At 37.2% G+C, this 15,355-nt stretch overlaps 3 protein-coding genes and 1 pseudogene across 3 annotated transcripts in view; all 4 read left to right on the forward strand.

Annotated features, from left to right (window-relative positions):
- Positions 1-2,135: 2,135 nt before the first annotated feature.
- The window catches only part of LOC144631987 (adenosine receptor A2b-like), a 39,126-nt gene continuing 25,906 nt past the window's right edge, over positions 2,136-15,355 (forward strand). The window contains exon 1 of the mRNA XM_078490575.1: positions 2,136-2,161. The gene's annotated coding sequence lies outside the window, so the exon portion shown is untranslated. The remainder of the gene's footprint in view (positions 2,162-15,355) is intronic.
- On the forward strand, positions 2,187-3,122 carry LOC144633089 (melanocortin receptor 3-like). Its single transcript, XM_078491868.1, has one exon. It carries the CDS (start codon positions 2,187-2,189, stop codon positions 3,120-3,122), a length of 936 nt encoding a protein of 311 aa, XP_078347994.1.
- LOC144632157 (adenosine receptor A3-like) lies at positions 8,767-9,704 on the forward strand (annotated as a pseudogene).
- On the forward strand, positions 12,583-13,521 carry LOC144632158 (adenosine receptor A2b-like). The gene has a single exon (XM_078490757.1). It carries the CDS (start codon positions 12,583-12,585, stop codon positions 13,519-13,521), a length of 939 nt encoding a protein of 312 aa, XP_078346883.1.

Below are 15,355 nucleotides of genomic sequence, written 5' to 3' on the forward strand. Positions count from 1 at the left end.
TGAGCAGCAGCTGGCTTCTCTGGGACCTCCTTGTTAAGTACTTCCTGAAAGTGTTCTGCCCATCGCTCCTCCTGTTCCTTCTCAGTTGTTAGTAATACCCCTTGCTTGCTGCAGATAGGTGCTTTCCCTCTCCGTTGACCTCCACATATTTGCTTGGTGATTCTGTAAACTGTGACTTGCTCCTGTTTCTGGACAGCAGCCTTTGCTTCTGTTGCGAGGTCCTCAACAAATCTTCTTTTGTCTGCTCTAGCTGATCGCTTCACTTTGGCATTGAGTTTACTGTACTGAGCTTGTAATTTCTCTTTTAGGCGAGTAGACCTGGCCCCCAGGTTACCCCATCAGCATATATAAAAAACGATTTTTGGTTGGTAAACAAACCTGAGAATGACACGAGCGGTTTTATTAATTATTGTTTTGTCATTAATTGACATACTAATGGTGATGTTGTAATTTTTTTTTCTATCCTATTTCAATTTTATTCCATTCTGTTGTGCCTAAGAAAAGACCTAAGCAGCCTTGTCTTTTCTTTAATAAGCAGTGCAAATTATTTCTCGGCACTGAAACACCCGAAAGCTAAGTAACTTTAACAATGCACTACTGCTCAAAACAAACACTCCTAACAACACTTACCGATAGAGCGCTGTCGGACCTGTCGGTGTTTTGAGTAGCATCATGCAGGTGTATTATTGATCGGCATACTAAGCGACTTTTAAAGACATTTCTGTTTTGTTTTGAGTCTTTCAAAATAGTGAATGAGCGACTACTCCGTATATTTTTGTTCAAGAATTAAGCTAACGAACTTCATTCAGCGGTATATTCTCACCGATATCTCTTTTACTACGTCTGAAATGTGTAATTTCAAAACAGTTTGTTAGTGCGTTTTTTTAATACTGGCTTGTTTAATAACCCTGACACTCACGCCGGTGACATTTACTTCTCAATATTAATCTAATCAGTTATGTGAATCCAGTATAAGACCTAAGCGCTGTCGTCTTTTTCAACAACAAGCAAAACGTTTTCACAGCAAACACCCAGTAAAAAGAGTGACTACTGGGATGTTGATGCCTTCACCTTAGAAGACAGGAAAATTTTTATGCAAGAGGCACCTGTTGCAGCCCTAAAAAAAGCGGCAAAATTTCTTCGGCAAGACAAACGCTGAGTGCACTAAAGAAGAATCACGCGAGCAGTTTTTATTATGACTTGTTATTGACAGTTTTTGACGTGCTGATGGACTAATTACTAGTCTTATTCTATTTCCATTCTCTTATGTCTTTGAAAAGACCTAAGCAGTTTTGCCTTTTTTAATAAACGCTACGTAAGATTTCCTAGCAAACACCCTTAATTTACTTAGACATTACATGACAGCCGGCAAAGCTCCCAGCCACACTTAGCAGTGGATCTTGCTACACGGCATATGAAACTGACTCGTAGCTGTTTGCAGGTGCCACATCGATTAACATATTAAGCGACATTTAAAAAAAAGTTGTTTGTTTTGGCTCATTGACAAAATAAAATGAACATCCATGAATTTTTCATAAACACTTTCTTACTTATAGCATTTAGCTAAGCATCTTCAATCGGAAGTATTTTATAACGCATATCTCATTATTAACAATGTCTGAAATGTCAAAAATCACCGCTAAAGCCTGGTTTTTACTGCAACGCAAGCACAAGCGCAATCGCGCGAAAAAAAAAGACCCTTGTGCTTGTGCTTGCCGCAAATACAAACACAAGCATCAAAATGCAATGCCCTTGTGCTTTTGCTTGCGTCGTAGCTGTTTTCACGGTGGAATAAGAGCTGTTATCCTTGCACTTGTGCTTGCGTCGCTGCGAAAACCAGGCTTAAATGTTCTTAACAGCTCTTAAGGTTATTACAAACATTTGCTTGTTTGACGAACCTGACACTCACACCAGTGACATTTACTTCTTGGTTTCATTGAAATTATATATAAGCCAGAAAGTTCAAGACCCGCGTATAAATTTAAATTATATATTTCCTGTTGACAAAAAAATCTGAAAGAGCGAGTTTTGGAATATATTTCTACCTTCGTTTCCTGAGAATCATCACTTTTACATTTTAAGGAACCATTTATGGCCAAAGTGTTCTAGTTTGTTTGCCTGTGGCGCTTAGAACGGAAACTATGTTTGTGTGATACGCTTGGTGTGTTAAGGAACCTGAAACCAATATGACGAAGAAATCATTTTGTGAACTGTTGCTGCAGTACTACCCCAGAATATCAGAATTTGAAGACCTCAAATCGACGTATATTGCTAATTGTGTCTTCAACAGTTTTCTATGCTATACCGCCATCATGTTGAACATTGTAACAATCCACGCGATAAAAAAAACTTCGTCGTTGTCAAAGAGTTTAAAAACATTGCTACTGAGTCTTGCTGTTTCTGATGTTGGTGTTGGTTTATTGACTCAACCATTTTACACCTCACTTCTGGTCATGTGGTTACAACAAAACGATCCTGGCTGTAGCACGTATAAGGTTTTTAGTGTCATTGCAAATTGTTTGTCCGCAGCTTCGTTCTTTGGTGTTGTGGCTGTAAGTGTAGACAGGTTCTTAGCTATTCATCTTCATCTCAGATATCAGGAACTTGTGACTCACAAGCGTGTTGTTGCTGTAGTGATCTCAATATGGGTGTTTAGTGCATTTCTTTCTTTGTTAATGGTGTGGGTTTCGTTCGATGTTAAGGGTCTTATTGTATTTATTATTGTATTTGTTTTTGTTGTTGTTACAACACTGGTTTACATCAGGATTTATTTGGCCGTCCGACGCCACAAGAATCAGATTCAGGCCCTGCAAGTACAACAAGTAGCACCGACTGACGAAATGGCAAATTTTTCGAGCCTAATTAAATTTGCAGTCGGTATATTCTACGTATATCTCGTATTTTTAGCTTGTTATTTGCCATACTTTATCAGCTTGGCCTCCCTTAAAATACTAGGCCCGAGTATCGCTTTGAAGAGATTTTTTATTTTCTCTTTTACGCCTGTATTTCTTAATTCATCTTTGAACCCTGTAATTTACTGTTGGAAGATGAGACACATTCGACACGCTATCATGGACATACTGCGGAACATGTCTTGGTTCAGAAATCGCGCATCACACTAATCGCAGGACCGGCCATACTATGCCATGATTCCTCACATTCGAAGATGCTTTTGCTTATAAACGATTTTTTTATGTAACAAGGATCGGGAGTAGTCTGAGCTCGGACAGCAGCATGTCAAATAAGAGCGTTCTAAAACTAAGTAATATAATACTGAAAAATATATATACTAGGAAGGGATTTATGTAGCTTAGCTTGATTTCTAAAACATTGAGTCCAGTAACATTTTTGTGATTCCGAAGAAAATTAAAAATAAATAACAGCATTAGGAATTAAGTTACCCCATATATACACAATCCGCACACCAATTTCGATCCCTTTATTACAACGCTCGAGATAACCCGAGGCCGGTAACATGGCACAACCCTGGAAAACAGCAAAAACTGAGGAGGAACTACCCCGGGAAAGCTTCTTTGACAGATGTTTTCAGGCTTTGCCTTCGATAAACCTTTTAAAACGCTTTTTAAATAAAGGTTTCCGGTTTTTTCATTTGTCATTGTAAAAATGAAAATTGTCATGAAATGTTTTCATATCTGACGTTTTTATATCCGAACCCATTAGCTTCAATGGCGTCCGTCGTCTCCATCATCTTTTCATCATTTATCCATTTTCATGGTGGCTTTGTTAAAGTTTTGTTTTATTTGTCTTTAATTTAATCCTGTCAGTTATATTTGTGAACTGTTGCCGCAGTTCTACCCTCAGAATATCAGAATATTAAGATCTCCACTTGACGTTTATTGTAAATTGTGTATTTAAAAATTGTCTATGCTTTACCGCTATCGTGTTGAACATTGTTACAATCCACTGCTCCTGAGTCTTGCTGTTTCTGATGTTGGTGTATTTTTATTGCATGGTCCAACCATTTTACATCTCACTTCTGGTTAAGTGGTCACAACAAAGCATTCCCAGCTGTAGCACATATAAGGTTTTTCTTAATTTTTCGGTTTTGCTTGCAACTGCTTAGATCTCTGGTTTTGTGGCTGTAAGTGTAGACAGGTTCTTAGCTATTTATCTTCATCTCAGATATCAGAAACTTGTGACTCACAAGCGTGTTGTTGCTGTAGTGATCTCAATATGGGTGTGGATTTTCTTCTTTAATACCGTTGTGGGCTCCGCCCAATGTTCGCACCATATTTCTATACATCATTATAGCCGTTCGACAGCACAAAAATCAGATTCAGGCCCTGCAAGTACATCAAGTAGCACAGACTGACGAAATGTCAAATTTTGCGAGCCTCGTTAAATTTGCAGTCGGTATATCATACGTTTATCTCGTGTTTTTGCTTCCATATTATCCTTAAGTGACCTGTTTGGTCGCCATTTAAAAATTCAATGGCCCAAATATCGCTTTGAAGAGATTTTATTTTTTCTCAACTACGCTTCTTTGTCTTAATTCATCTTTGAACCTTATAATTTACTGTTGGAAGATGAGACACATTCGACACGCTATCATGGACATACTGCGGAATATGTCTTGGATCACTGAGAAATCGCGCATCAAACTAACGGCAGGGCAAGCCATGCTCTGCCAGAATTCTCCATATTTAGTGTTACTGTTGCTGATAGACAGCTTCTGTATATTACAAAGACTACAAGCAGTCGGTACTCGGGCTGCATGAGGTCTAAGGAAAGCGTATTTTAATCTGAGTTATATATGGCCGACGAAATAATACTCTGAAGACATTCATATTGCTTATAAACTGACTTCGAAGGTAGTTTCATGATGAAAATAAGTAATTTGGGTTACTGGGACAGGGAATCACAAACAAAACAATGGGAATGAGACTGGGATTTTGGCAAATCTAGGGCTGAAAAATGAGATTTACACCCATCTCCCCCCCCCCCCCCCTTTCGGGCCCTCTAGACTATGTTTAAAAACATAAGCAAAATGAAACACAATAAAAATCAAATCAAATAAAGACTTTAATAAAGCCACTATCTCGCTGCAATAAATGACAAAACCAAGTCTTAATGAAAATTGTTCAGGTTAATTAGACAAAAAATCTAAACATCTGTAAGTGTTGGCACATTTGATATTCGGTACGGTATTATACGGAACCTCAAACGAATGAAGATCAGTTAATTGATTGAGGCAACAATTTTAGGCAATTTGTTTTTGCAAATAAAACGTTGACCCAGGAAGTATTTCATGACAATTCCCTTCCTGACAACAAACCCGGAACCATTTAATTAAAAAAAGCTTTTTTAAAGGTTAATCAATTATAATTGATGACAAAGTCTGAAAACATCTGTCAAAGAATGTTTTCCCAAATTAGTTCCTCTTCATTTTTTTTGTTTCAGAAAGTTATAAAAGCTACGCTTCCGGCCTCTGGTATTCTCGAGCAATATTTCGCCGGGGAAAGGGCTTGGTAAATTTTGCGTAAGCAAACGAAAGGGGAAAATACTGCTTTTTGTATAATCCCTTTGGACTTTGGAGAGAACTGTCCTAATTAATCGTCTTTTACGCTGTCATGACTAAACAGTGAACAACAAATCTAACTCGTTTACGTTCTGCGCTTTCGTCTTCCACTTTATTTATAATCATACAAAAAACACTCACTGTGAATAAAATTGTTTTTTATTTGAAAAAGCGAACCAAATTTTCTCATTCTTTTTCATTTTGAGTTATGGCGTAAATACCATTTTCCAAGTGAAAAAAATAGGCAAATCTCAGATCCCATGTTACCCTTTCAGGCCCCTCTAGCTAAGTGGCTTTTTGAAAAAGGCCTATTTGGGTTTTTTAATGATAATTAACAATTATTCACCGAAGTGGAGGTGAATAGTACTATGCTAATAACCTTTGAGTTAACCAATCAGCGTGCGCGAAAAGCACTATTTACTTGTGTGGTATATATTAAGATCGGATAGTTTCTTTGCCTAGGGTTTTCTTTTGATACAAAGGAGTAAAATGCAATTATTTCACTCCAGGGTGCAACGCCCAGGAAGCAATATTCATATGAGTGCGAAAAACCAAAATGGAGAACGGATTTCACAGCCCAGTCTAAATGTTTATATGTATTGCTGTGTAGGCCTAATGTACAAATTGCTGTGTAGATATTGCCTCTTTCTCGCGGTCATTTTGCGTCCTTAGAACGTGACCTCTCAACTTCCCCAGTCCAACTTAGAGAACTTTCTTACATTCAAGGAGCCTAGTGATTGGCTAACAAACCTCTTGTAACTCGCCCCATAGCAATCACAGCCAACGCGTTATCTTCTCGGTTAGTCAAGTGAGAACAGAACCAGTTAGTCGTGAGTTCGTTTAAGCTACATATCATTTTTACTTCTGAGCAGCCCTAATTTGTTTTTTACATTTTTCCAAACCGGAAACAAACAAAAAGGGGAACTAGAAACTTGTTTGACAGAAGTTTGCAGGTTTTCCATCGATTAAAATATATATAGATTACTTCATAGAAAGTGCGCCGTACGGATTTATATTCACGAGTTGCAAAATTTTGGGAAACGAACGAGTGAGCGTAGCGAACGAGTGAGTTTTCCAAAGTTTTGCAACGAGTGAATAAAAATCCGTACAAAGCACTTTCTATGCTGTAATTTGTTTATTATATATATAACGAGAATTCCACCATTGAGCACTTTACGCCGATTTTTCCAGTTTATAACCTTTAGCATACAACAGTTAAACGGCGCGAGAAAACAAAGCTGCAAATGCACATAGCTTTACAAGCGAATTCGCTATTTCAATAATATGAAAGAAAAATTACTGGCGACAAACTCTCCTAGCAAGAACTTTATTTAGATAAACACACTGCGTTACATTTATAAACTTCGTATCGCATCGAGGAAACTTCGCCACAAGCGAATAAACTACTGGCGAATCAACTGGCGAATTTTGAACAAATTGTGACAACACAAGGAGTCGGTTAATTAAACTATAATTGCGACGTAAATCTAATTAAAAAATACAATTTACTTTACCAAGACGATCCCAAGAGTTCCTGAATACTCTTAGAAAGTCCTTGGATGTGTTGTAAGTTCCGATGAAAGTCTTGTCTTCAACTCGCTTTCACTTATCGACACTTCGCCTTCGCCTGTCTTCACTTCGCCTTTGAAGAGTGATTTTTATCACTGCTGTATTCTTTAGGTTTTGCTTAGCGTGTTTCTGTTGGCTTGCATTTCCATTAAGTTCTTAAAAGGCAAAGTTTTGTAAAGAAACAAAACATGTAGCTATGTTTTCAAAGCATAAACTGCCGTCGAGAGCAAACTTGCCGCTCGCTTTCTCAACCTCGTTGGAAACCATTTAAATTCTCGCGCTGTGATTGGTTTAGTCGTACTAGTCTAGATGCTGATTGGTTATATTTTTCACATGTGAAGAAAGCTATACGCGAAGCTGATTGGACGTATCGCTTTTTTCACATGTGAAAATATAGCAAATATAGAATTCTATTTGCAAGGTTTATTGCTTAAAATTCTCGCTATATATATAATAAAAAATGCTATTTAATTATACCTATGTTATGTTATCTATATTTTTAGCTATTTTAGAAAAAATCCGTAAAATGCTTTCTGTTTACAACTTTTATATATAATTAGGTGAAAACGTATTTTCGATCAATCTCCCAAAGCCTAGCCTGCAAATACAGCCGCCTCTCATTCACGTCCCGCAACGAAGAGCGAAACGCGTTTCGCTCTTTCTACCCAAAGCCTTTTGATTTTCATTTCGAAGTTCTATTATAAAGATAATTTTACTTATCAAAATATAACAAATTTATCTCCTGTTTAATAATTAAATCGTTTTCATTAAGTCTTTATTTTGTCAGTGAGGTGCAAATGGTCTTATTAGAATCTTCGTCAATTCTCATTTAATTTTATTTTACTCCATTCTCATAATGTCCTTCAAAAAACCTGGGCTTTTACGCCTTTTTCAACAAAGAGCACAAATCACTTCTGAGCAAATAACGAATTTCGGGCGACAAGAACCAACGAGGGAAAGAACGTGCCTTGAATTTTAAATGTCTATTCCTCGGTGTACAATTATCACCTTCATCACGTAATAATTTAACAAACTGCAACGAAGAGCTAAGAATGTTTGTTTTTATTAAACAATTTCAATGACAATTCTAAGTGCTTTCCAAAGAAACAAGTTGAGTCTATCGATAGCATCTGGCTTCACGTGACGTTTTTAACTTTCCACTGGCTACATTTTAACTTCAGTTTTTATTCATTTATTACATGTTTCCCTCTCTTAATCCTCAAACGTTCGGGAGGGTTTAACCTCGTTTGACCGACGTTTCTAAGTTTACCAGCCATTAACATATATATAAAAACCTTTTCTGATAACTCCCTCGATTGTTTAATAAAACTGAGAATGACGCAAGCAGTCTGGGTTATGACAGTTTTGAAGTGCTCCTGGTATTATTTTTTAATTTAATTCATTTTTTTCCGTTCTCTAGTTTCGTTTTTTTCGATTCCCTGACAAAGAGCGTGATTTTTTTCCTTGGCGAACATCCAGAATACTGCAATACTTTACTGACTTCGTTAACTGAGGATCATCGCTTTAGTAGGTAGAAAAATCATTTTTACCAAGTACTTCCTGGCGCCCTATAAGGGAACCATCTTAGCTTCAGCTTCCTAAGTAAATTTATATGACAAGCACTTGCTGCCTGAAAGAAACCTGATTGAGTCGATATCATGAATAAGTCATCTTGTAAATTGATGCTGCAGTACTACCCCGAAATCTCCGATGTTGAAGACCTTCATTCAACTTACATTGCTAATTGTGTCTTTAACAATTTGTTATCCTATGTCGCCATCATGTTGAACATTGTAACAATCCATGTTATAAGAAAAACTTCGTCGTTGCCGAAAACTTTAAAAACATTGCTCCTGAGTCTTGTTGTTTTTGATGTTGGTGTTGGTTTATTGGTTCAGCCATTTTACACCTCACTTCTGATCACGTGGTTAGAACAAAGCCTTCCCAGCTGTAGCATCTATAAGGTTTTCTTCGTCATTGGGCTGTTCTTTAGTTTAGCTTCGTTCTTTGGTGTTGTGGCTGTAAGTGTAGACAGGTTTTAAGCTATTCATCTTCATCTCAGATGTCAGGAACGTGTGACTCACAAGCGTGTTGTTGCTGTGGTGATCTCAATATGGGCGTTAAGTGGATTGTATTCTTCGATCCCGTTGTGGGTACCGTCCAACATTCGCTCGGTATTAGTTTCCATTGGCACTGTTCTTGGTCTTCCTTTTACAACGAATTAACAGTGGCTTATTTCAGAATTTATTTGGTCGTAAGACGGCACAGGAATCAGATTCAGGTCCTGCGAGTGGCACAGAATGGCGAAATGGCAAATTTTGCTGGCCTCATAAAATCTGCAGTCTGTACGTTTTACGTATATCTCGTGTATTTGGTTTGTTATTTGCCTACTATTATCTATTGGGCATGCGCAGCCCTTGCAAACTACGAACCAAGTATCGCTTTGAAGAGAGTTTTGCTTTTCTCGTTGACTGGTGTATGTCTTAATTCGTCTCTGGACCCTGTAATTTACTGTTGGAAGATGAGACACATTCGGCACGCAATTATGGACATACTGCGGAACATTTCTTGGCTCAGAAATCGCGCATCACATTAATTGGAGGGCAGGCCATGTTGCGCGAGGATTCCGACCATATTTTCAGTGTTATAATTGTTGACAAACGCCTTCTCAGTAGTATAGTAGGTACCGGTTACTCCCTTTTTTGCGGAGGAATCTTAATTGAGGAGGAATAAATAAAGTTGGTGACGTCATTGTCTAATGGCGATAAGTGTAGACAGGTTCTTAGCTCTTCGTCTTCATCTCAGATATCAGGAACTTGTGGCTCATTAGCGGGTTTTTGCTGTGGTGATCTCAATACAGGTGTTAAGTGCGTTTATGTCTTTGATGGCTTTGTGGACACCGCCTGATACTCGCACGCTATTTGTTAGCATAGGTAATGTTGTTGGTCTTTTTGTTACAACACTGATTTACATCAGGATTTATTTAGCCGTAAAACGCCACAAGAATCAGATTCAGGCCCTGCAAGTACAACAAGTAGCACAGAATGACGAAATTTGCAAATTTCGCAAGCCTCGTTAAATCTGCAGTCGGGACATTTTATGTATATCTCGTGTTCTTGATTTGTTATTTGCTAATCTTTATCTGTTTTCCGCTCGCCAAATCTACGGTCCGAGTATTGCTTTGCAGAGACTGTTGCTTTTTTAGTGACTCTCGTATTTCTTAATTCATCTTTGAACCCTGTAATTTACTGTTGGAAGATGAGACATATTCGACACGCTATCATGGACATACTGCGGAACATGTCTTGGCTCAGAAATCGTGCATCACACTAATCACAGGACCGGCCATGCTATGCCAGAATTCTCCACATTCGGAGTCGGCTGTTGCTGCTAAAAACTTTCAATATATACTTCACAAGGACCGCGAGCAGTCTGAACATGAGCTGCCTGAGGACAAACGACAGCGTATTAAAACTAAGTATACTGAAGAAATATATGTACATACTAGGAAGGAATTTTTATAGTTTAGTGATTTCTTGAACACTTAGTTCAGTGGCATTTTTGTGATTCGGAAAAAATATAAATAACAGACATTTAGAATGAATTTATTCCATGTGCCAGAGGAACAAGAACATGTAAGTTTACACTTTTTCAAATTAAAAAGTTTTACTCGTAGTGTTATTTATTATCTTTTTAAATAAAGAATGTGGAAGTTGAAAGTGCGGAGCTCGCACGCGTTGGATTTGTTTTTCACTTTTTACCCATGTCAGGGGAAAGGATAAAAACCGTATTTGACAAATTTTACAGGTTTTCATCGATTAGCATATAAAACGCTTTTTAATTATACCCATCTGGTGTCCTCGCTATTTTTGGTTACTTTACAAAATTTCCGAGAAATGCTTTCTGTAAACAACTTTTAGATATAGTTAATATTTTCGATCAGTTTCCAAAAGCCTTATGATATTTGTTCCGAAGTTCCATAACAAAGATAATTTTCTTACAAAAATTTCACAAACGCATCGCCTGTTAAATAAACAGTTTTCATTAAGTCTTTATTCTGTCAGTGAGGTGCAGATGGTCTTATTTAAAGTCTTCCTCAATTCTCATTCAATTTTTTCTACTCCGTTCTCATTAAGCAGTTTCGTCTTTTTTAACAAAGACTACGAATCAATTTTTTTAGCAAATGCCGAATTCTCAGCGGAAAGAACGAGCCCTAGAATTTTTATTTTTTTGTGTATGACCATCACCGTCATCACGTGATAATTTAGCAAGGTGCAAAGAAGAGCTAAGAAAGTTTGTCTGTGTGAAAAATTTTGAATAACAACTCTAAGTGCTTTCCAGAGAAACTTGATTCGATGGATGTCACTGATGTTGACTTTACGTCAAGCTTCTTCCGCTTGCAACCTGCCGTGTTTAACTTCAGATCTTATTCGTTTGTTTCATTTCCCCCTCTTAATCCTCAAATACTGGAGAATAATCAAGAAACATAACGCTAGAAATTTTCAAAAACAACGAAAAGTAGGAACTAAGGATCAACTTGTTTGATGGATGTTTGCAGGTTAACCAGTTTAACCGGCCGTTAAAATATAGATAAAAGAACCTTTTTGATAACTTCCTCGTTAATAAACCTAAGAATGACGTGAGCAGTTTTCATTAAGTCTTGGTTTTGACAGTTTTTTAAGTGCTAATAGTCTAATTAGTCTAAGTCTTATTCTATTGTCTGTCAATTTTTCCATTCTGTTCCATCATTGAAAAGACCTAAGCGGTTTCCCCTTGTTAACAAACAGTGCGAATTATTTAATGGTAAAGACCTGGAATGTACTTAATATATTAACCCTGGAAAACTCCTAGCCACACTGAGCAATGGAGCGCTTTCGGTGTTTTTTAGTCGCGCTCGCCATACGGCCCATGAAACTTATAGCAGTTTGCAGGTGTAGCATACTAAGTGACTTTTAGAGACAATCTGTTTTCTTTTGTCTGTTCTTTGACAGCATATCCATGACGAATGAAATTTTCATATGCACATGCTAACTTAAACTACTTTTGATCAAGCATTAAGCCAAGGGTGCGCTCAGTTTATTCGACAGTATTCTTACCGATGTCTCATTTACCCATTACAAATGTCTAAAATAAGAGTAAACTGTTCTAAACAGCTTTCTAGATTTTTACAAACACATGGCTTATTTACTGCATGACTAGTATATATATCTGACACTCGCGCCACTTCATATACCTGACACTCACGCCACTTACATATTACCTCTACTAACTATGGTTTTATCAGTTCTAATCAGGTTTAAGCCGGAAAGTTCAAGAACCACATATAAATTTGACTGTATAGTATTTCCTGTCGACTGCCGACCTGGAAGGGCAAGTTGTGGAATACCTTACTACCTTCGTTTCCTCCATCATCACTTTAGCACTTAACAGTTGTTATGTGATACGAGGTGTGTTAAGAACCTTGAGTCAATATCATGAAGAAATCATTGTGTGAAGCGTTTCTGCAGTACTACCCAAGAATATCAGAATTTGAAGATCTCCACTCGACGTTCATCGCAAATTGTGTATTCAACAGTTTTTTATGCTATACCGCCATCATGTTGAACATTGTAACAATCCACACGATAAGGAAAACTTCGTCGTTGCCGAAGACTTTGAAAACATTGCTCCTGAGTCTTGCTGTTTCTGATGTTGGTGTTGGTTTATTGGTTCAACCATTTTACACCTCAATCCTGGTCAAGTGGTTACAGCAAAATGATCCTGGCTGCAATGCCTATAAGGTTTTTTATGTCATTACGTATTTCTTTTCCACAGCTTCGTTCTTTGGTGTTGTGGCTGTAAGTGTTGATAGGTTCTTAGCTATTTATCTTCATCTCAGATATCAGGAACTTGTGACTTACAAGCATGTTGTTGCTGTGGTGATCTCGATATGGGTATTTAGTATTTTTCTTTCTTTGTCAACGTTATGGGTTCCGCTCGAAATTTACTCACTTATTATTTTGATTTTTGGATTTATTGGTCTCGTCCTTACATCAATGGTTTACATCAGGATTTATTTTACCGTACGACGCCACAAGAATCAGATTCAGGCCCTGCAAGTACAGCAAGTAGCACAGACTGACGAAATGGTAAATTTTGCTGGCCTCATTAAATCTGCAGTGAGTGTGTTTTACGTATATCTCGTGTTTTTGGTTTGTTATTTGCCTTTCTTTATCTGTTTGGTCGTCACTGAAATCAACCGTTCGAATATCGCTTTAAAGAGATTTTTCCTTTTCTCTTTGACTCTCGTTTTCCTTAACTCAACTTTGAACCCTGTAATTTACTGTTGGAAGATAAGACACATTCGACACGCTATCATAGTCATGCTGTGGAACTTCTCTTGGCTTAGAAATCGCACATCACTCCAATCGTAGGACCGGCCATGATTCTTTACATTGTTTTGTCGTCGCTATAACGCCTTCTGTATATAACAAGGACCGCGGGTAGCTTGAGCTCGCACAGGAGGACAAACTATAACATGTTTAATGTGAACAATATAATAACTTTAAAAATACCACTTAAAGGCATACATACATGACTTCGGTGGCAGTTTTAAAGACTAAAAAATTAACAGATAACTCAAATAGACTTGTACGCCATATTTTAAAACGAAAGAGAATATGTGTGAAGATCTCTTTGCTTTTGCAAATAAAAACCAGTTTTATTAGCAGGGTAAGTAGTGTTTTTTTTTTAAAGAGTGGGTTTGGATTTATCGTTCACTGTTTGGCCACAATAGTGTAATAAACGATTCGGACAGTTAATTTCATCAAGGACTTACACTGAAAGGGGTTTAAAGGCAGTTATTGTCCCTTTTGTTTGCTCACGCGAAATTTTCCAAACCTTAAGCCGGCAACGGGTACACATCTTCACACCAATTTTGATTCCTTAAAAACATGCAATGCTCGAGAATACCCGAGGAACATAACACTTACAAATTACGTAAACATCGAAAACTGAGGAGGAACTAACTCTAGGTAATCTTCTTTGACAGATGTTCTCGGGCTTTGCTATCGATAAACACGTTAAACGCTTTTTAAATAAAGGATTCCTTTTTTCGTTCGTCATGTTAAGAACTGAAATTGTGATGAAATGATTCCTATGTAAACGTTTTTATCTGCGAACTTTTTTATCAGTTATTGCAAACAAGATGGTGGCTTTATTAAAGTCTTATTTTTAATTCCCTTTATTTAATTTTGTTCATTTCTTCTTATTACCGAAGGGACTTCGTAAGCAGGAGGCCGGCGGGTTTTTATTGGTAAGGTCGGTTAGTTTTTTTTGCGCAGGGTATTCTTTTGATACAAAATTAAAAGAGTAAAATGCAATTATTTCACTCCTGCAATGTCCAGGACACAATATTCAAATGTATATATGTTGCTGTTTAGATATTCCCTCTTTCCTGCGGTCATTTTGCGTCCTTAGAGCGTGGCCTCCCCACTCTCCCCAGAACATGTTCAGCAGAGCAGTTTGTTGCGTTCAATCAAGTGAGAAGAAACCAAAGTGAGAAGAATCGTAAGTTGGTTTAATTAAGCTACATATTATTTTTACTTGTGAGCAGCTCTAATTCATTTATAACATTTTTCCGGCTCTAATTCTTCTAACCCGAAAAACGTAACATATGCAAAATTCAGAAACAAACAAAACTGGAAACTAATTGAGAGAAACCTCGTTTGACAGAAAGTTTGAATGTTTACCATCGATTCGCATATAAAATGCCTTTTAATTACACCCATGTTGTTTTCTCTATGTTTTAGCTATTTAAGAAAATTTCCGTGAAATGCTTTCTGTGCGCAGCTGTTACATATAATTACGTGAAAACATATTTTCGATCAATCATCTAAAGCCATTTGAAATTCATTCTGACGTTCCATTATAAAAATATTTTTTCTTACCAAAATTTTACAAACGGATCGCCTGTTTAATAATTAAACAGGTTTTCATTAAGTCGAATTCAATTTTGTTCTACCCCATTCCTTTAAAGAAAAGTGTAAAAATTATTTTTAAACCAAATACAAAATTTCCAGAGGGAAAGAACGAGCCTTGTATTATTCCTTTGCGAATGACCATCACCGTTCAGTAAACAACGCGCAAAGAAGGGCTAAGAAAGTGGGTCTCTGTAAATAAAAAATTGAATGGCAACTCTGCTTGCTTTAATAACTGGAAAAGTGAGTTGAACGATATCATGTTGGCCTTACGTAAAGCTTCTTCCGC

The sequence above is a fragment of the Oculina patagonica genome, chromosome 12, assembly GCF_052425735.1.
Source record: "Oculina patagonica isolate OP01 chromosome 12, crgOcupat, whole genome shotgun sequence".
NCBI classification, from domain to species: Eukaryota; Metazoa; Cnidaria; class Anthozoa; order Scleractinia; family Oculinidae; genus Oculina; species Oculina patagonica.